The following is an 18,562-nucleotide window of genomic DNA, read 5'->3' as shown; positions in this document are numbered from 1 at the left end:
GTCACCATAATCTCGGTGTTTTTTGGCAAATTTCCAGCATCCGCACTACTTTGCTTTTGCTCACCTGGCATGCATTGTGAACAGTGCATGCTTTAAGTCATGAATAACTCTATCCTGGGATGCTAGCGTTGAGTAACCGGTCATACAGACTCTGCAGCTGTTCGGTGCGCGCGTGACTCTTCCCTGGTGGCGGTTGAAGAGGACGCGGCGCTGTCACTAGGCAACGGCAGGGCTCAGGTTCCATCTCCAATCGGCAGGGAGCGGTGGATGTGAGAGCGGCCTTACGTTGCCATGGCGAAGAGTCAGGTCGGGGAAGAGTCGGCCCTGGGGTAAGAGGACCGGAGCTCGGGGATTTGGAGCCGGTATCCGGTATCATGCTGAGAGATTTGCGTTGAGATGGGCGGCCTTTACAACAGACATTGGCCTGTGTCCGATACTCTGGGCAGAGCCCAGTGTTACAGGCAGTGGCATGTGATATGGCCATTGGTGTGTATTATGGCGAATATTACGGGCATTGGCAACTGTCTTGTATGGTGGCTAGTGTTCTGTAAATTATGGGTAAAAAATGAGGTCTGCAGATGCTGGAGATCACAGCTGCAAATGTGTTGCTGGTCAAAGCACAGCAGGCCAGGCAGCATCTCAGGAATAGAGAATTCGACGTTTCGAGCATAAGCCCTTCATCAGGAATAAGAGAGAGAGCCAGGCAGGCTAAGATAAAAGGTAGGGAGGAGGGACTAGGGGGAGGGGCGATGGAGGTGGGATAGGTGGAAGGAGGTCAAGGTGAGGGTGATAGGCCGGAGTGGGGTGGGGGCGGAGAGGTCAGGAAGAGGATTGCAGGTTAGGAGGGCGGTGCTGAGTTGAGGGAACCGACTGAGACAAGGTGGGGGGAGGGGAAATGAGGAAACTGGAGAAATCCGAGTTCATCCCTTGTGGTTGGAGGGTTCCCAGGCGGAAGATGAGGCGCTCCTCCTCCAGCCGTCGTGTTGTTATGTTCTGCCGGTGGAGGAGTCCAAGGACCTGCATGTCCTCGGTGGAGTGGGAGGGAGAGTTAAAGTGTTGAGCCACGGGGTGATTGGGTTGGTTGGTTCGGGTGGCCCGGAGGTGTTCTCTAAAGCGTTCCGCAAGTAAGCGGCCTGTCTCCCCAATATAGAGGAGGCCACATCGGGTGCAGCGGATGCAATAGATGATGTGTGTGGAGGTACAGGTGAACTTGTGGCGGATATGGAAGGATCCCTTGGGGCCTTGGAGGGAAGTGAGTGTGGAGGTGTGGGCGCAAGTTTTACATTTCCTGCGGTTGCAGGGGAAGGTGCCGGGGGTGGAGGTTGGGTTGGTGGGGGGTGTGGATCTGACGAGGGAGTCACGAAGGGAGTGGTCCTTGCGGAACGCTGATAGGGGAGGGGAGGGAAATATATCCCTGGTGGTGGGGTCCGTTTGGAGGTGGCGGAAATGGCGGCGGATGATACGTTGTATGCGGAGGTTGGTGGGGTGGTAGGTGAGAACCAGTGGGGTTCTGTCTTGGTGGCGGTTGGAGGAGCGGGGCTCAAGGGCGGAGGAGCGGGAAGTGGAGGAGATGCGGTGGGGGGCATCGTCGATCACGTCTGGGGGGAATCTGCGGTCCTTGAAGAAGGAGGCCATCTGGGCTGTGCGGTGTTGGAATTGGTCCTCCTGGGAGCAGATGCGGCGGAGACGAAGGAATTGGGAATATGGGATGGCGTTTTTACAGGGGGCAGGGTGGGAGGAGGTGTAGTCCAGGTAGCTGTGGGAGTCAGTCGGTTTATAATGGATGTCTGTGTTGAGTCGGTCGCCCGAGATAGAAATGGAAAGGTCTAGGAAGGGGAGGGAGGAGTCTGAGACAGTCCAGGTGAATTTCAGGTCGGGATGGAAGGTGTTAGTAAAGTTGATGAACTGTTCAACCTCCTCGTGGGAGCAACCGGTATTGTGCCTGCGACTTTTTGTTGTTATAAGTGTCAACAACACCTTGTGTTATTACCATGCTTGCTGTTGCTTCTGTATTAGGACCAGTGTCCTGTGTTATGGTCACTGGATTGCATTTATAGCCAGTCCCTGTGCTGTAGCCAGTATCCTTTTATTATGTCTAGTGTCCTGTGATGTGGCTAGCGCCTGTTTTATTATGGTCATTCGCCAATGCCATTTATTTTGGCTAGTGCTTTTTATGATGCCCAGTACCTTGCAGTATGGTAAGTGTTCAGTGCTCTGTATTATAGCTCATGCCCTGTATTATGGTCAATAGCATTTATTATGGTCAATGCAACATATTGGCACCTATTATAGCCACAACTTTGTGGGCGGCACAGTGGCACAGTGGTTAGCACTGCTGCCTCACAGCGCCTGTAGACCCGGGTTCAATTCCCGACTCAGGCGACTGACTGTGTGGAGTTTGCACGTTCTCCCCGTGTCTGCGTGGGTTTCCTCCGGGTGCTCCGGTTTCCTCCCACAGTCACAAAGATGTTCGGGTCAGGTGAATTGGCCATGCTAAATTGTCTGTAGTGTTAGGTAAGGGGTAAATGTAGGGGTATGGGTGGGTTGCGCTTCGGCGGGTCGGTGTGGACTTGTTGGGCCGAAGGGCCTGTTTCCACACTGTAAGTCTAATCTAATCTAAAAAAAAACTTTCTATTATGTTCATGGCTTTGCATTATGGTTAAAGATACAGACTATTGCCAATACATTGCCTTGTGGCTGATCTGATAATCCTTCAACTCTGCTTTCCTGCCGTATGCTCGTAACTCTTGATTTCCATAATGATTAGAAATCTGTCTATCTCAATCTTAATGACCCAGCCTCTACAGATCTCTGCAGTGAATAACTCCACCAATTCACCATCCACTGAGAGAAAAAAACTCCTCCTCATATCTGTCAGAAATATGTGACTCATGTAACTGGTCTATATCCCTCTGTAGACTGATTGTGACATTCTCACTGTTTGCTTTACACCTACTTTTGTGTTATCTGCAAACTTGGCGATAATAACTTCAACTCTGTCGTTCAAGTCATTGATATATATTATAAATAATTATGGCCCCATCCCTGCATCAGCCCACTAGTTACATTCTGAATGTGCCCCTTCTTTTTTATTCCCAACTCTTTATTAGTTAGCCAATCCTCTATTCACACTGCCAGCTCCCTGTATTATTATAGGTAGCTGCCAATACCAATCCAGATGCCATTTAAATGCTGTAATTGCACTAGTCTTCGCCACTTCCTCTGTCAGCTCATTCCATACATGCACCACCCTTTGTGTGAAACAGTTGCCCCTTAGGTCCCTTTTATATCTTTCTTCTCTTACCCTAAACCTATGCCCTCTAGTTCTGGACTCCCCCACCACAGGGAAAAGACCTTGTCTATTTATCCTATCCATAACTCATGATTTTATACACCTTTCTGCCTGCAACGCTCCAGGGAAAACAGCTCCAGCCTCTCCCTATAGCTCAAATCCTCCAACCCTGGCAAAATCCTTGTAAATCTTTTCTGAACCTTTTCAAGTTTCACAACATCTTTCCGATAGGAAGGAGATCAGAATTGCACGCGATATTCCAAAAGTGGCCTAACCAATGTCCTGTATAGCCACAACATATCCTCCCAACTCCTAAACTCAGTTCTCTGACCAATAAAGGTAACCATATCAAACGCCTTCTTCACTATCCTATCTACCAGCAACACTACTTTCAAGGAGCTATGAACCTGCACTCCAAGGTCTCAATTGTTCAGCAACACTCTCCAGGACCTTACCATTAAGTGTACAAGTCCTGCTCTGATTTGCTTGTCCAAACTGCAGCACCTCACATTTATCAAAATTAAACTCCACCTGCCAATCCTCAGCCCATTGGCCCATTTGATCAAGAACCCATTGTACTCTGATATAACCTTCTTTGCTGTCCACCACACCTCCAATTTTGGTGTCATCTGCAAACTTACTAACTATATCTCCTATGTTCACACCCAAATCATTTATATAAATGATGAAAAGAAGTGGACCCCAGCATTGATCCATGTGGCACACCACTAGTCACTGACCTCCAGTCTGAAAAACAACGCTCCATCACCACCCTCTGACTTCTAACTTGTATTGAAATGGCTAGTTCTCCCTGTATTCCATGAGACCTAACCTTGCTAACCAGACTACCATGAGGAATCTTGTCGAACACCTTACTGAAGTCCACATAGATCATGTCTACTGCTCGGCCCTCATCAATCCTCTTTGTTACTTCTTCAAAAAACTCAGTCAAGTTTGTGAGACATGATTTGACATGCTCAAAGCCATGCTGACTATTCCTAATCAGTCCTTGCCTTTCAAAATACATGTAAATCCTGTCCCTCAGGATTCTCTCCAACAACTTGCCCACCACCAATGTCAGGTTCACTGGTCTATAGTTCCCTGGCTTTTCCTTACTACCTTTCTTAAATAGTGGTACCACGTTAGCCAACCTCCAGTTTTCCGGCACCTCACCTGTGATTATCGGTGATAGAAATATCTCAGCAAGGGGTCCAGCCATCACAACCCTAGCTTCCCACAGAGTTCTAGGATACACCTGATCAGGTCCTTGTGATTTGTCCACTTTTATGTGTTTCAAGACACCCGCACCTCCTCTGTAACATGGACATTTTTCAAGATGTCACCATTTATTTCCCTATACATTCTATATCTTCCCTATCCTTCTCCACAATAAACACTGATGCAAAATACTCATTTTAGTTTCTCGCACCTGTTCTGCTGCTCCACACATAGGTTTGCCTTGCTGATCTTTGAGGGGTCCTTTTCTTTCCCTCGTTACGCTTTTGTCCTTAATATATTTATAAAATCCCTTTGGATTCTCCTTAACCCTATTTGCCAAAGCTATCTCATGTCCCCAATTTGCCCTCCTGATTTCTCTCTTAAGTATACTCCGATTGCCTTTATACTCTTCTAAGAGATTCATTCGATCTGTGTATAGATAGATTACTTACAATGTGGAAACAGGCCCTTTGGCCCAACAAGTACACACCGACCCGCAATCCATCCATACCCATTCCCCTACATTTGCCCCTTAACTAACAATACAGGCAATTTAGCATGGCCAATTCACTTAACCTGCACATCTTTGGACAGTGGGAGGAAACCGGAGCACCCGGAGGAAACCCACGCAGACACGGGGAGAACGTGCAAACTCCACACAGTCAGTCGCCTGAGGTGGGAATTGAACCCAGGTCTCTGGTGCTGTGAGGCAGCAGTGCTAACTGCTGTGCCACCATGCCGATCTCTCCTGTCTATACTGTCATATGCTTCTTTCTTTTTCTTAACCGAAACTTCAGTTTCTCCAGTCATCCAGCATTCCCTACAGCTACCACCCTAACAGGAATATACTGTCTCTGGACTCTTATTATCTCGTTTTTTGAAGGCTTCCCATTTTCCAGCTGTCCCTTTACCTGCGAACGTCTGCCCCAATCTGCTTTTGAAAGTTCTTGCCTCGTACCATCAAAATTAGCCTTCCTCCAGTTTAGAACTTCAATTTTTAGATTCGGTCAATCCTTTTCCATCGCTATTTTAAAATGAGTAGAATTACGATCGCTGGTCCCAAAGTGCTCCCCCACTGATACCTCAGTCACCTGCTCTGCCTTATTTCCCAAGAGTAGGTCAAGTTTTCATCTCCTCTATTAGGTACATCCACATACTGAATCAGAAAATTTTCTTGTACACACTTAACAAATTCCTCTTCATCTAAACCCTTAATAATATGTCAGTCCCAGTCTATGCTGAAAATGTGTTGCTGGAAAAGCGCAGCAGGTCAGGCAGCATCAAAGGAGAAGGAGAATCGCGTTTCGTGCATAAGCTCTTCTTCAGGAATGAGGAGGGTGTGCCAAGCAGGCTAAGATAAAAGGTAGGGAGGAGGGACTTGGGGGAGGGGTATTGGGAATGCGATAGGTGGAAGGAGGTTAAAGTGAGGGTGATAGGCCGGAGAGGGGTTGGGGGCGGAGAGGTCGGGAAGAAGATTGCAGGTCAAGAAGGCGGTGCTGAGTCTGAGGGTTGGGACTGAGAAAAGTTGGGGGGAGGCAAATGAGGAAGCTGGAGAAATCTGCATTCATCCCTTGTGGTTGGAGGGTTCCAAGGCGGAAGATGAGTCGCTCTTCCTCCAGGCATCGTGTTGCCATGGTGTGGCGATGGAGGAGGCCAAGGACCTGCATGTCCTTGGCGGAGTGGGAGGGGGAGTTAAAGTGTTGAGCCCCGGGGCGGTTGGGTTGGTTGGTGCGGGTGTCCCAGCGGTGTTCCCTGAAATGTTCCTCAAGTAGGCGGCCTGTCTTCCCAATGTATAGGAGACCACATCGGGTGCAGCGGATGCAGTAAATGATGTGTGTGGGGGTGCAGGTGAATTTCTGATGGATATGGAAGGATCCCTTGGGGCCTTGGAGGGAAGTGAGGGGGAGGTGTGGGCGCAAGTTTTGCATGTTTTGCGGTTGCAGGGGAAGGTGCCGGGAGTGGAAGTTTTTCGTTGGTGGGGGGTGTGGATCTGACAAGGGAGTCGCGGAGGGAGTGGTCTTTCCGGAATGCTGATAGGGGTGGGGAGGGAAATATATCCTTGGTGGTGGGGTCCGTTTGGAGGTGGTGGAAATGAAGAAGGATGATCCGATGTATCTGGAAGTTGGTGGGGTGATAGGTGAGGACTAGTGGTGTTCTGTCCTGGTGGTGATTGGAGGGGCGGGGTTCAAGGGCAGAGGAGCAGGAAGTGGAGGAGATGCGGTGGAGAGCATCGTTAACCACGTCTGAGGGGAAATTGCGGTCTTTGAAGAAGGAGGCCATCTGAGTTGTTCGGTATTGGAATTGGTCCTCCTGGGAGCAGATGCGGCGAAGGCGAAGGAATTGGGAATATGGGATGGCGTTTGGAAAGTTCAAATCCCCTACCATAACCACTTTATTATTCTTACGGATAACTGAAATCTCCTTCCAAATTTGTTTTGCAATTTACTGCTGACTATTAGGGGGTCTATAATACAATCCCAACAAGGTGATCATCTCCTTCTTGTTTCTCAGTCTCATCCAAATAACTTGCTTGGATATATTTCCAGGAATATCCTCCCTAAGTACAGCAGCAATGCTTTCCCTTATCAAAAACGCCACACCCCCTCCTCGTCCCTCCCATTCTATCCTGCCTATAGCATTTCTATCCTAAAACATTAAGTTTCTCGTCCTGTCTATCCCTGAGCCACATTTCTATAATTGCTACATTATCCCAGTCCCAAGTTCATAATCTTTTGAGTCAGTCATTTTGAGTTCTAATGTCCTTTTAAAATTATTGATCTCTCTGATGTAGAGCTGAGAGTGTGTTGCTGGAAAAGCACAGCAGGTCAGGCGGCATCCGAGGAGCAGGGGAATTCATGTTTCGGCAATAGGCCCTTCATCAGTAATGAGGCTTGTGGGCTGAGGCGGAGAGGTTAATGGAAGGGGTTTGAGGTTGGAGGGAAGTAGCTGAGAAAGTGATAGGTGGATGAAAGTGAGGGAGAAGGTGGTAGGTTCTTGAGGTGGGGTGGGGAGGGGTCAGTGCTGATGGATATTTCCGGAGGATGGTCCTGAGTTGGAGGTTTGGGACTAGGATAATGTGGAGGGGAGTGAAAATGAGGAAGCTGTTGAAATCCACATTTATCCCGTGTGGTTGCTGGGTCCCAAGGCGGAGTATGAGGCGTTCTTCCTCCAGGCGTCGGGTGGTAACAGTTTCGTGGTGGAGGAGGCCAAGGACCTGTAGTCCTTGCCGGAGCGGGAGGAGGAGTTGAAGTGTTCAGTCATGGGGTGGTGGGGTTGGTGGATGCGGGTATCTCAGAGATGTTCTCTGAAATGATCTGCAAGAAGACATCCTGTCTCCCTGATGTAGAGGCAACCACACTGGGTACAAAAGATGCAGTAGATGATATTGGTAGAGGTACGGGTAAATTTCTGTTGGATGTGGAAGGATCCCTTGGGGCCTTGGATGGAGGTGAGGGGAGTGGTGTGGGTGCAGGTTTTGCACTTTTTGCGGTTGCAGGGAAAGGTACCAGGAGTGGGGTGTGGGGGTTGGGGGGGGTGGGGGGGGCGTGGATCTGATGAGGGACTTGTGGAGGAAATGGTCTTTTCGGAACCCTGATGGGGTAGAAAGGGAAATATATCTTTGGTGGTGGGGTCCATTTGCAGTAGCGGAAGTGGCGGAGAATGATGCGTTGTACGCGGAGGTTGGTAGTGTGGAAGGTGAGGACCCGGGGGGTCCTGTCCTTGTTGCTTTGGAAGGGATGGGGTTCAAGGGTAGTGATGTGTGAAGTAGGGGAGATGCACTGGAGGGAATTGTTAACCACGTGGAAGGGAAGTTGTGATCATGCCCCCACCAGCCCACACCCCACTCCTCGCACCTTTCCCTGTCCAAGGCCCCAAGGGATCCTTCCACATCTGTCAGAAATTTACCTGTAACACTAGCAATGCCATCCACTGCATCCGTTGCACCTGGTGTGGTCTCCTCTACATTGGATCTTGTGGATCATTTCAGAGAGCATCTCTGGGACACTTGCACCCACCAACCCCACTGTCCTATGGCTGAACACTTCAACTCCCCCTCTCACTCTGTCAAGGACATGCAGGTCCTGGGCCGCCCAACCACCAACCGTAACCACCCTACGCCTGGAGGAAGAATGCCTCATATTCTGCCTTGGGACCCTGCAACCACATGGGATAAATGTGGATTTTAACAGCTTCCTCATTTCCCCTGCCCCCATATTATCCCAGTCCCAAGCCTCCAACTCAGCACTGCCCTCCTAACCTGTCCATCACTCCCCCCCCGACCCATCACTTTCTCCCTCACCTTCATCCACCTATCGTTTTCTCAGCTACCTTCTCCCCAACCCCACCCCCTCCCATTTATCTCTCAGCCCCAACCCACAAGCCTCATTCCTGATGAAGGGCTTATGCCTGAAACGTCGATTCTCCTGCTTCTCGGATGCTACCTGACCTGCTGTGCTTTCCCAGCAACACACTCTCAACTCTGGTCTCCAGCAGCTGCAGCCCTCACTTTCTCCTCTCTGGATGTAGGTTTGCTCACTGAGCTGGAACGTTCAGTGAGCAAACCTACATCCCCAACCTCAAGGTGTGCTACAGATCTTCTTAAAACTAGCTATTATTGATCTCTACAGGATTTAACTGTGTTTGTCTAATATCAGTCAGTTCTGATATAACACAATACTCCTGTTCTCATGTGATCTAGCGTTATAATAAATTTGGGGCTGGAATTGCATTATAGCCAATACAGGTAAGGAAAGTTCACGTTCTACAAATAATGATCTAAATTCTTCAATCGTGTTAAAGACTATTTGCCTTAAAGAAACACATGTTATAGCAGAACCGACTATATGTGATTGGCATTGGCTACATTAAAAAGTTTATGGTTACAAGGTCACTGTCCTCAAAAGGGCATTTGGATGATTAGGAAACTGAGATAGAGAAATAAAATATATTTGGATTGCTGATTACATTATAGTATAGATTCTTGTTTTATATTTTGTTTTAAATAAAATTATTTATACATTCCCCAGGTGTCAGACCATTGTGAAAAAACAACATAGTACTCAGGTCGCAAAATCAATCTGTTCCAAAGCAAAGCCTTATGCTGTTGTTAAAGATATCGCAGCAAATAACAAGGATTCTTCAGATGACCTGGTTAGTGTGATTAAAATAATATTTGAATTTGTCGCATGTGTTTTCGAAGTTCTTATCTAGACAATTACATTATAAAAGAGAAAGGATAGCCTATAACTCGAGCAATGTTTTGAATGGAATCCTTTCAATTGAAAAGAAGAACAAAAAAACTGATAGATTTGAGATTATATTTGTGAAATGTACAGGTGAATGGTCATGTCAGCATGTTCCAAATCTAGCTATTTTCTGCTTAGTGAAGTTTTATTGTTGAATTCATTAGCCTCAGTGGCAGAAGCCTAGCCAGTTGAAGCCCAGCAATAACTTCACTGGTACAATAATGATTGAGGCTGTTAGTCTGATCTGGAAAGTTTAACATTGAATAGAGTAGTGAATTTTAACAATCTGATTCTTTGTTGTTGAATTAGCTTTCAAGATTTGAAGCTTGAAGAATAAAAAAGAATTCAAGTTCTAAACATAGTTTGGTGTTTGCCTGTGTAGTATTTATTGGATCGTTATATTTAAAATAATTACATGATGCATTTTAGATTTCATTTTACCTGTAATGACTTTGGAAAATAACCACACCTTCAGGTTTTCAGTTTCCCATGAGACAGAATAGCTAAATGCTGACAAGTATAATTGATGTTTTCAGTTTGCTTCTTGCCAATGTACAACATCTCATGCAAGGACTGCACAAAACACTACATAGGACAAACAGGAAGACAGCTAACGATCCGCATTCATGAACACCAACTAGCCACGAAACGACACGACCAGTTATCCTTAGTAGCCACACACGCAGGTGACAAGTAACATGAATTTGACTGGGTCAACACTACTATTATAGGACAAGCCAAACAGAGAACAGCCAGGGAATTCCTAGAGGCATGGCACTCATCCACCGCTTCAATCAATAAGCACATCGACCTGGACCCAATATACCAACCACTGCAACGGACAGCTGGAACTGACAACTGGAAGCGGCAGAGACAAACCACTATAAATGCCGGAGGAAACATCACAGAAGCGCTTCACAGGAGGCTCCCAAACACTGAGGATGTCACCTAGACAGGGGACGAAACGTCTGCAACACAAATTCCCAGCTCGGCAAACAGAACCACAACAACGAGCACCCGAGCTACAAATCTTCTCCCAAACTTTGAAGATGTAGACTACATACAGCAGTGTTATGGACCAGACCAAACCCTCTCAGAATATATTAAGCTTAGACCTATCTTTATCTTATTTTGAAGGTCAGTGTAAGACATTGCATTCCAAATGCGATTCAATTGGTGAAACTATTTGACTTTAAAAAAAACACGCATGATTTTTATGCTACAGTTAAAATAGACAATATAAAACAAAATAATTGCTTAACAAAAGAAAAAATAGTAATTTCTTCTAATTTTTCCACAATTGTAACATCTCATAAATGTACCCTTGGCAAAGGCAAATTCACAAAAATAGATTGTCACATGCAATTCTAGCAGCAGGAAGAGAGCCCCAGCATTTAGCTGTAACAGAGAGAAGAATAAGAGCTTCCACATCCAATGGGAGCTAGACCCCACCCATTCAGGCTGCTTCTACTGTTCCACATTTTTAAAAACACCCCAAGGACTCTCAAGCTGTTTATTTTTATTGGGTTTGGGCAGATCACTCTGCACCTCTGTCTCAACCTTTCTTCATTTAAAAAACTGGACAACGCACACCTCTTAAAGCCAAAGTATCGTCATGGCAGGCATCACTAAATTCCCCACAAGATCCTTCAAACCTATTGGCATAGGTGTTCTCAGTTAGGCCAATATCCGCAGCCTCCAGCATTAATTAACTCCGCTGAGCACCCCACATCATCTTCATGCCAGACACTACACTTCTGAAACCAACGCTGTACTTGAAACTTTGGCTAGCAAGCTCCAGATGAGAGAGAAAACACTTCAAGGACACCCTGAAAGCTTTCTTTAAAAATGTGAAACATTTCCGAATGAAAGCATCTGGGCAGGATTGGTACAATTGAGCCTCATTGCTTGACTACAGCATTGTCAAAGAAAGGAGTGCGTGGCATCCCATCAATCCAACTTCCCAGACCCTAACCACTGCCTGCCAACCTGTGACAGAGACTGTAGCTCATGTATTGGGCTCTTCACTCACCTGAGAATGAAGCAAGTCGTGCTGAACTAAGAGGGACTGCTGCCTAAGAGAAAAGAAAATTCTTGGGAGCCGCCTCCTAAAGCCAGGAACATGGGATGAATTAGTTCAGCGTTTTGAGAAAAATTCAAAGAGTTGAACTATTCCTTTGTTGAATTAACTGTAAACCTTTAGATGAGCTCATTCATACCTTTGTTGATGTTATTTTCCTCCAGTACGTGGGAAAACTGCCATGGCTTTCTTTGAAAGTTAACTAACGAAGTTTGAACATGCTCCAGCAGGTTTTTCAAATTTCAACTTGGTAACAAATTTCACTCTGTGAAATGGGTGGGGAAGAATTGTTGGTTTCAGTTTCTTTCATAACTTCCCAAAAATCTGTCATCCTCATCTCATTATAGGGAAACACCACACAGATTAAACATTCAAAAATTGAAACATTCATTTTCCACACAAGTCCCTGATTGAAGATATCAACGTTCACCAAATGTGGTTTTGTGCTGTGGACATGTGCCCAAGACACAACTTGACACTTCCTGAGCACATTTCACATTTACAATTAGAATACTAGGTATCCTTTCATTTGATTAGTGTAGGCTGAATGCAAACCCAGATGCTAAAAGTAAAAGAGAGAGCTCTAAACAATGCTGGAAGCATTACTTCAAGAAATGGAATTCAATATCAATGATTATTTTAGAAGAGCTAGGGTGTGTTTCTGTGCTGTGTGACTCTATGATTCTAACCCTAACTCCATCCATTGGCTCCCACACCCAATACTCTGAAAAGCCCAGATTAGTTGTTGTACTCTCTTGGGGCAATTTGGTGCAACTGAAAGCCTCGTTATTCCTAACTTCTGGAAGACCTTAAAATAGAACAATATCATTGTTGTTGGAATAATCAGAAAATGTTTTTGTTAGTATATTGCAGCATACCATTCAAGTAAGTCATTAAGAGTGAAATAAATGAAAATTTGATGTTAATAGTGTCTTAATATGTTATCTCTTTTTTCTCTTTATGTCTCTTACACACAACTATACCTAATCCTTACATAATTATGGCTGTTTTACTCTTACCCTCCAACTAATGCATTCTAATAGCCTTTATCCCTTGAGAAGTCCTTATCAACAATGCAAAGGCATCTGCTTCTCTGAGTGAAATTGCCAAGGAAGGCACACTCATACTTTGTGGTACACAAATGTTGTAATTCTCTAAGCACGTTTGACTTGCCATCTTTATTGTGAACACAGGGTGGATGCCTTTAATTAGTCTGAACTAAATTCTCATCCTAAATGAAAGGCCAGTGGTTAACCCATTATGTCCACACTTTCTCCCAAATAGGAACACTGATATTCCATTAATTAGCTCTTAATTATTTTATAAGTTTTCGACAGAAAAATTGGATGGATGTTGGAATGGCAACACATTAGACCTACATGGAAAAGGAATTAAAAAACTACAGAAGTTTGAAAAGGTAAGCATTTACTATTCCATTATTATACTTTCCAGATCATAAAATCTACTTGAAAAGTCATGAAATAAGTGTGGTACTTCTGGCGTTTGATGGGTTTCATTACTCATAGGGCAATCATTTTCCAAGACAATTAATCACAGGCCCATCATTTAATCACTGGGCACAATTCACTTTGTGAATCATTGGAGTACTTTTCTTCGTTCATGATAATCCATTTAGTGGGTTATTCTCCATGAAAAATTTACTCTCTTAGAGTCCCCAAAATCCAGCTGGGCTGAATGGCCTGCTGTGCATATCATTCTTGTTCGTTGGTGAAGTTGATTGAAGGCACGGGATTGGCAAGTGATGGAGGAGGAGAAGGGAGGTTGTCTTGAGACAATATAATTTCTCGAATTCTGACCTTTTTAAACTTGTCAGAGAAAGCAATCCTGTCATGCGAACACAATCTACATCAAAGTTTATAAATAAATGATTTTCTCTATATTTGGCATTTTTGACCACCTCTCCCTGAATTTAAAATGAAAATGAAGAGCTGAATATGCTAAACTGCAGTGAAACAGAAATGGTAAAATTGAGCACTTTCTCCTTTTCTGATTCTCCGTGAGAAAATGTATGTTTTGATGTAAAGCAAACCACTAAAAGAATGGTACAATCCTCGTTAGCATCTACTGTTACATTATGCACCACTCTTCATTTAATATACAAGTCAGCTGTTTATGTACTACAGAAGCCCGTTTTAGCATTACTGTGCTGGAGTAATAACATTTAGCTTACCAAATTTTAAACTTCGGGGATATGCTGCTGTGTTTCTCAAATTCTCAGTTTACTGTGTGAAGAAATAATCCAAAAACTTTCTTGATTTCAATGCTGTTCAGTCACAAGTTTGGTACATTTAAGATGCAAAATCCTAAAGAGACTTAACAAAGTTGATGCTGAAAGGATGTTTCCCCCTTATGGGAAAGACCAGAACTAGGGAATGCAACCTGAAAAGAAGGGTCTCCCATTTAGGATGGAGATTTTTTTGTCTCGGATGGTCAAGAATGCATGAGAGGTCAGAATCGGAGAAATTAAGTTTGAGGAACTAGGAGAGCATACAGAGATAAGGAGGCCTGAGACCACAGTGAGGTTTGTAAGTAAGGATGCTAAATTTAAAGTCAAGATGTTGCATGGTTGGGAACCATTGTGGATCTAAGAGTTTTTTTTTTAAAAAGAGGCATGTATGAGAATTTCAGCAGCAGATACGCTGAGACAGAGATGAAGTTGGGCAATGTTACAGAGCTGAAAGTAGGTAGTTTTCATGATTGTGCAAATATTTGGTCAGAAGCTCATCTCTGGGTCAAGAATGACACCAATGTTGCAAACAAACTGGTTTAGTCTCAGAATGTGATCAAAACCAGGATGGAGTCTATTGGCTCGGGAAACCCAAATTTGGAGCAGGGACCAAAAAAAAATTGCTTCAGTCTTCCCAATTTTGGTTTATGATAAGCAATTGTAAATAATTTAAGTTCTTGACACCCCTTTATGCAGCAGTAAACCTAGTATTTTCTGAAATTCCCCATTCATTTTGGCAAACATTATTGTTATTGTGCATCAGCAAAAGTTGCAAAATCTCATTCAATTTTCTTAAACCGGGTTCAGATAAAGCAACATTTTAATGTTATTAATAATGTTTTAGTGCTATCCAAAGAATGGAGGACATTCAGAAAATCTGCAATTTATTTCATTACAGTTGCCTGGAATGAAAACTTTGGACCTGTCCTGTAATTCTATAGAAGAAATTGAGTATTTGGACAACCATAATGAAATTACAGAGCTTAAATTATATGGTAATAATATCAGGAAAATTAAGAATCTGGACAGGTAAGTTTTGATGAAGATTAACTTATTGCAAGATAAATATTATAATTGTTTGGAATCTAATTAATTAGTTTGATTTCTTTGCTTGCATGTGATGCTATGAAAAATAGTCTTCAAGAATTAAAAAAACTATGCTTTAAGGATACCTGTTTCAAAATCATTGTATCTGATTCATGTAAATTTGTAAACAAATTTACAACAGGAGCCAATTGGCTATAAGTTGCATCACAATCCAAGAATCTCTGGGATAGTAATCTACCTGATATAAATACCATACTTTATGTGTAGATGTTTCTAGCATGTACTGACTGGGAAGCTGATTAAGTCAAGCTAAGCTTGTATTTTTAAACTATGAAGGTTGAACAAGGAAATGACAAGGAAATGAGGTGTTCCAGCCTTGAAATTTTACATTTTTGGAGAGTAATGCAATAAGACTTGATTTTTAATAAAATTTGGATTCAGGAATGAAGAACGTGATGCAGATTAGTATATTGGGATCTTGGAGTGTATAGGATCTATGATCTATTCCCCATTTTAGTAGCCATCTCTGGCAAATTACATTGCACAAAGTTGTATTGTACTTGTACTGAAAAGCTATAGTATGTGTTGGCACCTCTTACTGCTGTACTGGAAGAATGTAGATCAAAGAGTAGCCTAGAAATGTATGGCGATAAGAGAATAATTATTTCTGTGATTTACCTTGAAAATCTGATTTTAGCATATCCATTTATAATTATGACTTTTTTGTTACTTCATCTTTTATTTATAGATTGCAAGAACTTCAAGTTCTCCAGTTGCAGTTCAATAATATCACAAATTTAAGTAAGTGAGACTTGTCATGGATTTTCAGGGTTAGAAGGGAGGGGCCAAGACAGGATTGGTACAACTTTTAAATTGAGTATACATTATCAGCTACAATATCATAAGTGAACTTGTATCCAGAAGAAATTCAATTCGTAGAGCCTCCTAGAAGCTCGCTATAGTGATTAATTCAAATATGGGTGGATACAGCTTGCACAGGATAATCTGAACCCAATACAGTCATAGAGATGTACAGCATGGAAACAGACCCTTTGGTCCAACCCATCCATGCCAACCAGGTATCCCAACTTAATCTGGTGCCATCTGCCAGCACACGGCCCATTTCCCTTCAAACCCTTCCTATTCATATACCCATCCAAATGCCTTTTAAATGTTGCAACTGTACCAGCCGACACCACTTCCTCTGGCAGCTCATTCCATACATGTACCACCCTCTGTGTGAAAACATTGCTCCTTAGGTCTCTTTCCACTCACCCTAAACCTATGCCTTCTAGTTCTAGACTCTCCAACTCCAGGGAAAAGACTTTGCCTATTTATCCTATCCGTGCCCCTCATAATTTTGTAAGCCTCTTTAAGGTCATCTCCCAACCTCCGACGCTCCAGGGAAAACAGCCTCAGCCTGTTCAGCCTCTCCCTATAGCTCAAATCCTTCAACCCTGGCAACATCCTTGTAAATCTTTTCTGAACCCTTTCAAGTTTCACATCTTCCCGATAGGAAGGAGACCAGAATTGCACGCAATATTTCAACCTAACCAATGTCCTGTACAGCCGCCACATGACCTTCCAACTCCTGTACTCAATACTCTGACCAATAAACGAAAGCATACCAAATGCCTTCTTCACTATCCTATCTACCTGTGACTCCACTTCCAAGAGTTATGAACCTGCACTCCAAGGTCTCTTTTTGTTCAGCAACACTCCCTAGGACCTTACCATTAAGTGTATAAGTCCTGCTAAGATTTGCTTTCCCAAAATGCAGCACCTCACATTTATCTGAATTAAACTCCATCTGCCATTTCTCAGCCCATTGGCCCATCTGGTCAAGATCTGTTGTAATATGAGGTAACCTTCTTTGCTGTCCGCTACACCTCCAATTTTGGTGTCATCTGCAAACTTACGAACTGTACCTCTTATGCTCACATGCAAATCATTTATGTAAATGACAAAAAGTAGTGGACCCAGCACTGATCCTTGTGGCACTCCACTGGTCATAGGTCTCCAGTCTGAAAAATTACCCTCCAACACCACCCTCTGTCTTCTAAATTTGAGCCAGTTCTGTATCCAATTGGCTTGTTCTCCCTATATTCCATGAGATCTAATCTTGCTAACCAGTCTCTCATGGGGAACCTTGTCAAATACCTGACTGAGGTCCATATAGTCAAAGCTACCGCTCTGCCCTCATCAATCCTCTTTGTTATTTCTTCAAAAAACTCCATCAAGTTTTTGAGACATGACTTCCCACGCACAAAGCCATGTTGACTATCCCTAATCAGTCCTTGCCTTTCCAAAAGAATGTACATCCTGTCCCTCGGGATTCCCTCCAACAACTTGCCCACCATCAACGTCAGGCTCACTGATCTATAGTTCCCTGGCTTGTCCTTACCACCCTTCTCAAACAGTGGTACCACGTTAGCCAACCTCCAGTCTTCCGGCACCTCACCTGTGACTATCACTGGTACTAATATCTCAGCAAGAGGCCCAGCTATCACTTCTCTAGCTTCCCACAGAGTTCTCGGGTACACCTGATCAGGTCCTGGGGATTTATTCACCTTTGTGTTTCAAGACAGCCAGCACCTCCTCATCTGTAATATGAGCATTTTGCAAGGTGTCACCATCTATTTCTCTACATTCTATATCTTCCATATCCTTTTCCATAGTAAATACTGATGCAAAATACTCGTTTAGTATCTCCCCCATTTTCTATGGCTCCACACAAAGGCTGCCTTGCTGATCTTTGAGGGGCCCTATTCTCTCCCTAGTTACCCTTTTGTCCTTAACATATTTGTAAAAACCCTTTGGATTCTCCTTAATTCTACTTGCCAAAGCTATCTCATATCCCCTTTTTGCCCTTCTGATTTCCCTTTTAAATATACTCCTACTGCCTTTTATACTCTTCTAAGGATTCACTTGATCTATCCTGTCTATACCTGACATATGCTTCCTTCTACTTTTTAACCAAACCCTTAATTTCTTTAGTCATCCATCCATTCCCTATACCTTATAGCCTTTTCCTTTTACCCTAACAGGAATGTACTTTCTCTGAATTCTTGTTACCTCATTCCTGAAGGCTTCCCATTTTCTGAAAATCTGCCCCCAGTCAGCTTTTGAAAGTTATTGCCTAATACTGTCAAAATTAGCCTTTCTCCAATTTAGAACTTCAACTTTTAGATCTGGTCTATCCTTTTCCATCACTATTTTAAATCTAATAGAATTATGGTCGCCAGCCCCAAAGTGCTCTCTCACTGACACCTCAGTCACCTGCCCTGCCTTATTTCCCACGAGTAGGTCAAGCTTTGCACCTTCTCTAGTAGCTACATCCTGAATCAGAAGATTTTCTTGTCCACACTTAACAAATTCCTCTCCATCTAAACCCTTAACACTAGGGCAGTCCCAGTCTATGTTTGGAAAGT

At 43.8% G+C, this 18,562-nt stretch overlaps 1 protein-coding gene and 1 long non-coding RNA gene across 2 annotated transcripts in view; both read left to right on the top strand.

Moving 5' to 3' along the window:
* The first annotated feature begins 409 nt into the window (after positions 1-409).
* Positions 410-13,220, top strand: LOC132827721 (uncharacterized). The gene is made up of 3 exons (XR_009646034.1): positions 410-486; positions 9,538-9,661; positions 13,164-13,220. It is a non-coding gene; the product is annotated as an uncharacterized LOC132827721 (long non-coding RNA).
* A 1,248-nt stretch (positions 13,221-14,468) lies between these two features.
* Positions 14,469-18,562, top strand: part of LOC132827995 (protein phosphatase 1 regulatory subunit 7-like) — a 57,671-nt gene continuing 53,577 nt past the window's right edge. The window contains exons 1-3 of the mRNA XM_060844848.1: positions 14,469-14,537; positions 14,983-15,113; positions 15,880-15,932. Coding sequence (XP_060700831.1) covers positions 14,469-14,537; positions 14,983-15,113; positions 15,880-15,932 — 253 coding nt within the window. The remainder of the gene's footprint in view (positions 14,538-14,982; positions 15,114-15,879; positions 15,933-18,562) is intronic.

The sequence above is a fragment of the Hemiscyllium ocellatum genome, chromosome 25 (genome assembly GCF_020745735.1).
Source record: "Hemiscyllium ocellatum isolate sHemOce1 chromosome 25, sHemOce1.pat.X.cur, whole genome shotgun sequence".
Classification (NCBI taxonomy): Eukaryota; Metazoa; Chordata; class Chondrichthyes; order Orectolobiformes; family Hemiscylliidae; genus Hemiscyllium; species Hemiscyllium ocellatum.
Note: the sequence above shows the minus strand (reverse complement) of the source record. Positions and strands in the feature narration are given on the sequence as shown.